Source organism: Pteropus vampyrus, unplaced genomic scaffold (genome assembly GCF_000151845.1).
Source record: "Pteropus vampyrus isolate Shadow unplaced genomic scaffold, Pvam_2.0 Scaffold482, whole genome shotgun sequence".
NCBI lineage: Eukaryota > Metazoa > Chordata > Mammalia > Chiroptera > Pteropodidae > Pteropus > Pteropus vampyrus.
The window spans coordinates 930,324-938,169 of NW_011889263.1; the positions used below are offsets into that span (position 1 = coordinate 930,324).

Below are 7,846 nucleotides of genomic sequence, written 5' to 3' on the forward strand. Positions count from 1 at the left end.
GCGGGGGCGGGACGACGGCGGAGGATAAAGCGGCGGCCGAAGCAGCTTCATTGTTGTGAAGAATCTTAAAGGGGCCGCATCACCTGGCCGGCCCGGCGCGGGGCGGGGGTGGGAGCGGCGGGGGTCCGGGGGAGGCCGATCGCAGAGAAAGGACCGGAAGACGGGCAGGGGTCGCTGGAGCCGGCGAAGCGGAGCGGGCATCGGACCGACCCCCCCAACAGGCCCCGCCCCGGCCCCGGCCCCGGCCCGGCCGGATGGACCCCCCCGCGGCCAAGCGCAGCCGGGGCTGCCCCGCTGGACCGGAGGAGCGTGATGCCGGGGCCGGGGCTGTGCGCAGCCGGGGCCGGCCCGAGGCGCTGCTGGACCTTAGCGCCAAGCGAGTGGCGGAGAGCTGGGCCTTCGAGCAGGTGACCAAGGAGGAGGGGGGAGGGTCGCACCCCCAGCCCCCTCTCTGACATGCCTTCTCCTCCCGCTACCGGCCCCTAGCCTCCGGACCTGCCGCCATCAGAAATGCCCTCCAAGATCCTCAATCCTGCCCCGGGGCAGCCCCTTATACTCCCATTGCACTCCTTCAAACCCCATGACCCACCTTCATCCCTTCTCCGCCAGCGGTGCCCTCCAGCTCAGAAGACCCAGGGATGCCCTCAGCACCCCAGATCCCAACTCTTGACACTTCCTTCTCCTCCCCATGGTCCTCTCACAACCTTGAGTATCCCTCTCCCCACCTCATCCTCATCCCCAAATTACGGCACCCCATTCAATCCTCACTCCTCTCTCCAACTCCTACAAGGCCCACTCATTGCTCCTGAAGACCTGCCCTCCCCTGTTCCTGTCCTCCAGATCTCTTCCCTCCACCCCCAATGGGGGACTCCCCCGTTTCCAGACATCTCAGTCTAAGACACCTTTCTATACTCTGCTAGCCTCCAGAACCCACCTGTCCCATGAGGAGCCCCCTCTCCAGATCTTTCCCTCAGGCCTGGTCTCCCACTCCCACCCCCAGAACCCCTGAGACCACCTCCCCCTGGGGCTACGAGCCCCTCCTGGCCGGCTGCAGGGATTACTCCAGTTTCAGGGTCCCCACCCAGATCCCCCACTACTCACCCTTCTCTCTCCCCACCCTAGCCATCCCCGTCCTTCAAGAGGTGGGCAGCAGGATTGGGGTCTGGGTCTTGATGATGCCTAAACGAGTGCACCTGGAACCCCACCTCTGTGGCTTCTGAGGGTTCTGCCAGGATGCCCCAGTGCTGGGGCCCTGTACTTCCCCTTTCCCAGCCTCCGTATGGGTGCCCAAGCACCTGGAGATGTGGCCCACGCCTGACCAAGCCTTCTGAGCCCTCAGTGGCTCTGCCCAGTTTTAGGGGGCTGTTCTTTGCCACTGGCCTCTCCACAGTTAGGAAGCTTGCTGAAACTGATGGGTCTGGGCCAAGTGTAGATGGAGCAGGCTCTGATTCAGGGCCTGGAAAATCCCTCCTTAGTCATCTGCCAACTGTCCCCGAGGCCTGGGCCAGTCACTGGCCCTCCCACTTCCCCCTGAAACCCTGGGCTCTAGAGGGTCCCTCCCTGTCCCTTCATTGTGTGCGAGATGCCCAGAATGATCTTTAAACCATCTCCGGGGCTCCCACGTACCAGCCCTGGCCAGGCCGGGCACTAGGAAAGGTCTTGCCCCATAGAAGCTCATAGAATTTTCTGCAACCCTTTGGAGTTGTGGTTCTCCTTCCCACTCTGAGGAAACTGGGGCACAGAGACGTTGAGAAACTTGCCCAAAGTCACCCAGCCAGTGAGTAGCAAGCACAGATGAAACACAAGCTCAACCAGATCAGTTCATTGCCCAGAGCTCATGGGGGTGGCCGGGATCCCGCACCCTTCCTGAGTACCCTTGGACGCTGGGAAGAATCTCTCTTGGCAGTTGGAGCTCACCAGCTCTGGGACCCTGAACAAGTGAATTGAAGCCACGTCTGAGCTTCACATTCCTCAGGCTGCAAAATGGGGTAATGAGTATCATTAGGATTTTGTGAGAATTAAGGGAAATTGCATATATGAAGCATTTAGCCTAGTGTAGGCTAAAAAATGTCGTCTTGGCCACTCACTATTCTTATCACTTTTATCTTCCTTCCTCCTGCCTTCTCAAAGTCTGGGAGGTAAAACTACCTTACACCTGGACGCTGGGACCTGACATTGAGAAGGAAAGTGCAGAAAGTTCTACAACACTGACTATGGGCCTAGTGTTATTGTAAGCACTTCGTGTAGATTAATGCACATTTAATCATGTTCCCCAGGAGGCCGGTGCTGTTAACATCCCCATCTCACATAACCGAAGCTCAGAGAGGCAAGTCGACTTGCCTGTGGTCAAACAGCTTGTAAGTGGCAGAGCCAGGACTCAAGCTGGGGTTCTAATCCACCGGCCCTTCTTGCAGGTCGAGGAGCGGTTCTCTCGGGTGCCAGAGCCAGTCCAAAAGCGCATTGTGTTCTGGTCATTTCCACGCAGCGAACGGGAGATATGTATGTACTCATCGCTGGGCTACCAGCCCCCAGAAGGCGAGCATGATGCCCGGGTGCCTTTCACCCGTGGGTTGCACTTGCTGCAGAGTGGGGCTGTTGACCGCGTGCTCCAAGTAGGTGAGTGCGTGTCCCCACCCCTGCCAGGGAGGCCAGGAGACCCAGAGCAGGCTTGGAGGAAGGCCTGGCCGGGGGAAGGTTCTAGATCCCTGGGGAGGGTTGGACAAGATATTGTGAGCTAAAGAACAGGGGTCTGCCTAGACCTCAGGCAGCAGGCTGAGATGGTGGATTAGGGGGAGTGGGGGGACGGATGGTTTCTTAGCTCAGACAACTTAGTTGGAGAGTGGGGAAGAGGTGGTGAGACGGGGAGGAAGACAGGACCAAGGCCGCATCAAAGAACAGCTGTAAACGGGAAATCAGAGGAGGTTCCAGACCTCAGGCAGAGAGACCCAGTGAGGCGTTGGAGCTGAGGTTTAGGGCTAGAGGTAAGAATGATCCTAGACCTCAGGCAGAGAGACTTAAGTGGAGGTTGGGATCAGAGATTTAGGGATAGTCTCAGACCTAAGGCAATGAGCATCGGGTGAGAGTCTAGGGTAGAAGTTTAGGACCAGCTGTGAGGAGTGGTCTTAGACCTCAGGGAGCGACATCCAGGGAAGGGGAGGGGCTGAGGTTTAAAGCTAGAGGTGAAAGATAATTCTAGACCTCAGGCAGTGGGGCTCAGAAGGGGTCCAGCAGAAGCTGAGCCAGAAAACAGGTGAGCTCTGGAACACCACACCTCCATGGGGGCAGGTCACATCCCCCAGCTGGAGGCAGGGGCTTGACCTCCCTGAACCCTGTCAGCCTGGGGGCCCCGTTGCCTGGACATGGCCCAGCTGGCCACAGGCTCGGCCACCTCCAGCCGGTATGAGGAAGCCACTGTCTCCCCGCATGACGCAGCATGGGCTGGCTGAGGCCTGAGCTGCCCAACCAGTTGGATGAGCCTGGCATCTGGGCTCCCCAGGGGCCAGGGAGGGGCAAGGGGTGATGGGGTAACTTGGCCTCTGGCCTACCACATCAGCCCCTCACCTCCAAGTGTTACAGGCCTTTGGCATGTTCCCATAAAGTTAGAGGGCATCCAGACCCTGGGCTGTATCCATGGTAACTCAAGGGCTGAGAAAACCATCTTTAACATCATTTTAATATTATTCATACTTTTGTTTATTTAGGACTTACTGTATACCAACAGTGTTCTAAGCCCTTGCAAACTATTAACTCATTTAATCCTCATTACAAACATATGAGGAGGACGTTACTGTTTATTCCCATTTGACAGATAGGGAACTGAGGCACAGAGAGGGTAAGTGATTTGTACTAGGTTACTCAGCTGGCATTTGCACCCACGTCTGGCTGTACACCGTGGACGAGTACCGCCGTCCCTGGGGTGATACAGCAGCGATGGTTTGGTTTTTGTTTTAGGGTTTCACCTGAGCGGTAACATCCGGGAACCAGGAGGCCCTGGAGAGCCCGAGCGCCTCTACCATGTCTCCATCAGCTTTGACCGCTGCAAGATCACATCTGTGAGCTGTGGTTGTGACAATAGAGACCTCTTCTACTGTGCCCACGTGGTGGCCCTGTCGCTGTACAGAATTCGACATGCCCGCCAGGTAGAGCTGCGGCTGCCCATCTCTGAGACACTCTCCCAGATGAACCGGGACCAGCTGCAGAAGTTCGTGCAGTACCTCATCAGCGCACACCACACCGAGGTGCTGCCCACTGCCCAGCACTTGGCAGACGAGATCCTCCTCCTGGGCTCCGAGATCAATCTGGTGCACGGTGAGGGTGCCCAGGGGTCCGATGGGGGCAATGAGGCCCCAGCGCACAGCCACATCACTTGTCGTGGAACCGGCAATTGTCTTGGAATTCTTGGGTCCCCTTGACCCATGAGCAGGGGTGGGGGCAGTACCATCACCTAAGGTCAAGGTCTCACACCTACTAGGTGGAAGATCCTGAATGGCCATGGGCAGATGAATGGTGGAAATCAGCCAGTGGGGAGAATGAGAGTTGATGGAACAGTAGGACGTCAGGCCCCAGGGCCAAGGGTGTCCCAAGATCCCAGGGACAGACCTGCTTGTGTGGGTAGAGGGCATGAAAAGCATGTGGGTGTCAGGAGTGGGTGCTGGTGGGAGATAGACTAGGAGGTGTTACGAGCTCTGGGAAGGTTTGGGGCTACAGTCGCCTAACTATAATGGTGGGGAGAATGGAGCAGGATGAGGGGTGGATAGATGGATGAGTAGTAGGTACAGACATGGATGGATAATTGAGGGTAAGGGTGGGTGGATACAGAAGGTGTTCAGGATAGGGAGCTGAGTGAACTGATGGTGCGGAATACCAGATGGGGTGAGTGGATGGGTGATTAACTAAGATGGTAGGTAAATGGGGAATTGGTGGCAATTGAAGGTGGGGGTGGGTAGGATGGGCTGTAACTGAGGGGGCTGAGGTACATTGATGGTGGTGGACAGATGGGGTTGGTAGAAAACTGGAAGGACCAATGGGTACATGGATTGGGGATGAGTTGGTGGGTGCATGGAATGTTTGTATGTGTGGACTAACATGGTGGACGGATTAAGTGGGTGAATGTTTTGTGTAGGACAGATGGGTGGACTAATGGGGTGGTAAGTGTTTTGGGAGACATGAATGGATGGTTTGATGGGGGAAGTATAGATGGAAAGTTGAGGTTAGTTGGGTGGATGGATAGTGCAGTTGTGTGGATCAACAGATGAATAGATTGGTGGGTATTTTGAGTGGTTGGTACAAATGAGTTGAAAAACAAATGGGGGTGGGTAGTTAGATGGATGAATCAGTGGCATGGGTATAATAGATGAGCAGATCGCAGTTAGATAGGGCAGGTGATGAACTAATGGGATAGGTAAGTATGCTACGAGTTATGGATGTGTGGATGGGTAGATGCATGGCATGACATGGGGAGTAAATAGACAGTCGAGTGGTCTGGTTGGTTGGGTGGGTGATGTTTTGGGTGGCATGGATGTATGAGTAGAAGGACAGGTGATGTTTCAGGTGGGATGGATGATCTAGTGATGTTTTGAACAAGTTGAATAGTTGGGTTGATGAATGGGTAGGTGGCATTTTGCATGAGATGGATGAATGGATGGGTGGATGGGTGAATGGACAGATTGGTGGGTGGTTTCTCAGGTAAGATGGATGAATGAGTGAATGAGCTAGTGATGTTTTGGGTGGGAAGGATGGATAGATGGATAGATAGGTAAGTGACATTTTAAATGGGACGATGGTCAGACGGATGGTGGATGGATACGTGGTTTTTCATAGATGGATGATGGATGGAACTTTGGGATGGGTCGAGTGGTTTGGAGGACCGAATGATGGCAGGGGCAGAGGCCCCCTCTCCCCAACTACAGCCTCAGCTTTTCCTCACTCCCTACAGGTGCCCCAGACCCCACAGCGGGTGCAGGCATTGAGGATGCCAACTGTTGGCACCTGGACGAGGAGCAGATCCAGGAGCAGGTGAAGCAGCTGCTGTCCAATGGCGGCTACTACGGTGCCAGCCAGCAGCTGCGCTCCATGTTTTGCAAGGTGCTGCATGGGCATAGCATACACAGCGGGGCATGCACAGCAGGGCTGCGGTGGGGCTGAAAGGCCCTGGTGCCGGCGCCCTGCCACATCCTCATCACCCCAATCGCACACAGGTACGGGAGATGCTGCGGATGCGGGACTCCAATGGGGCACGCATGCTGATCCTCATGACCGAGCAGTTTCTGCAGGACCCACGCCTGGCCCTGTGGCGGCAGCAGGGCGCTGGCATGACAGACAAGTGCCGGCAGCTGTGGGATGAGCTGGGTAAGGCCCAGGCCTGGAGATGGGCGGGCACCAGGGTTCCAGCATCCAGTCTTGTCCTCCCTGAGATTAGGGTCTGGCCCCTCAGTCCTTCTTCCATTCATTAGCACCTCCAGTACGAGGCATTCACTGTCCAGATTGCTGGAGCTACAGCAAGAAACAGATTTAAATACCTGCTCTCGTGGAGTTGACACCTGGTAAGGGAAACAGATAAGAAAATACTACAAACCCATCAGACCAGGGGTTGACACACCTTTTCCACAGGAACCAGATAGTCAAATAGTTTCGGCTTCGCAGGCCATTTGGTCTCTGTCATGACTCCTCAGTTTTGCCCGTTGCAGCGGAAAAGCAGCCATAGACACATGTAACTGAATGGATGTGGCAGTACACCCATAGAATCACTTACAGACATTATTTATTTATTTATTTGACGTTCATAAAATGTTCACAAGTCACAAAACATTCTTATTTCCCCCCCACCCCATTCAAAATGTAAAAATAAATCTTAGCTGGCAGGCAGTTCAAAAAGAGGGTGGATTTTCACCAGGGGCTGACCTCTGTGACACATGGTGATAAGCACGATGGGTTCAAAAAAGACGAGTTTGGCGGCCTGGCTTTGAATTCTGCTTCTGACTTCTCAGCTGTGTGACCTTGAGGCAGTAACTTCACCTCTCTATGCCTCAGTTTTCTTACCTGTAAAGCGAAGAGACCATTAGTTGTAACCTCAGAGGCCCAAGGTGAGGGTGAAGCAGAGGGTAGTGCCCAGCAGTGGTAGTCACACCAGACAGGTATGCTGCTACTATTGACATTTGACATAAATGTTGACTCGTCTCCATGCCCATGTTCACTGCCCTCCCTCCCTCCTCAGGGGCCCTGTGGGTGTGCGTTGTCCTGAGCCCCCACTGCAAACCAGAGGAGCAGGCAAGCTGGCTCCAGCTGCTTGACAAGTGGGACAAGCTGGACGTGTGCCCACTGGAAGAAGGCAACTACTCTTTTGACGGGCCCAGCCTGCAGCCCACCATGGCCCTCAGCCCAGGTAAGAAAGGGATCCCTGCCATCTCCCCAAAAAGCATCACTTCTGCTGGTGGCCCAATCTCCCCATCATGGTGCTCTGGGGGAGAGCAAAGGGGGCCCCAGCCCTTGCCTGTCCTCCCAACCAGGAGGGAGCGAGTGCCCAGGGCAGGGCAGTGGGCAGCCCAAGAGACAGTGAAGCGAAATGCTTAAGACACCTGTAGTTCTGAGCTGGTCTCCTGACTCAGCCTTCTCTTGGCAATGGAGGCACAGGTAGGGGGAACAGAGAGAAAGAAAAAGAAAGATATTGAGAAGAGAGAGGCAGAAATAGAAGGAAAGAAACAGGAGAAGAGAAGGAAGAAGGGGGACTAGGGAGAGAGATAAAGAGAAAAAAAGGAATAGAATGTGGGGCGGAGGAGAATGGACAGACAGTTATTGTCTACCTGTAGGAGGGGCTATAGTAGCTCACCCAACACACGCTCACATTCAC

General features: G+C 55.1%; 1 protein-coding gene across 1 annotated transcript; it reads left to right on the top strand.

Annotated features, from left to right (window-relative positions):
- Window positions 1-7,738, top strand: ZSWIM4 (zinc finger SWIM-type containing 4). Its single transcript, XM_011382569.2, has 6 exons — window positions 1-407; window positions 2,415-2,616; window positions 3,952-4,308; window positions 5,936-6,084; window positions 6,198-6,348; window positions 7,214-7,738. The coding sequence occupies exons 1-6, from the start codon at window positions 255-257 to the stop codon at window positions 7,567-7,569; spliced, it is 1,368 nt and encodes a 455-aa protein (XP_011380871.1). The 5' UTR covers window positions 1-254; the 3' UTR covers window positions 7,570-7,738.
- The last annotated feature ends 108 nt before the right edge of the window (window positions 7,739-7,846 follow it).

What these genes read in the sequence shown, in the direction of transcription:
- ZSWIM4 (XM_011382569.2), top strand. Translation starts at nt 255, where the DNA reads ATGGACCCCCCCGCGGCCAAGCGCAGCCGGGGCTGCCCCGCTGGACCG. An exon ending in TGCGCTCCATGTTTTGCAAG is followed by an intron (nt 6,085 to 6,197) that starts GTGCTGCATGGG and finishes AATCGCACACAG; the next exon opens with GTACGGGAGATGCTGCGGAT. An exon ending in GCAGCTGTGGGATGAGCTGG is followed by an intron (nt 6,349 to 7,213) that starts GTAAGGCCCAGG and finishes CTCCCTCCTCAG; the next exon opens with GGGCCCTGTGGGTGTGCGTT.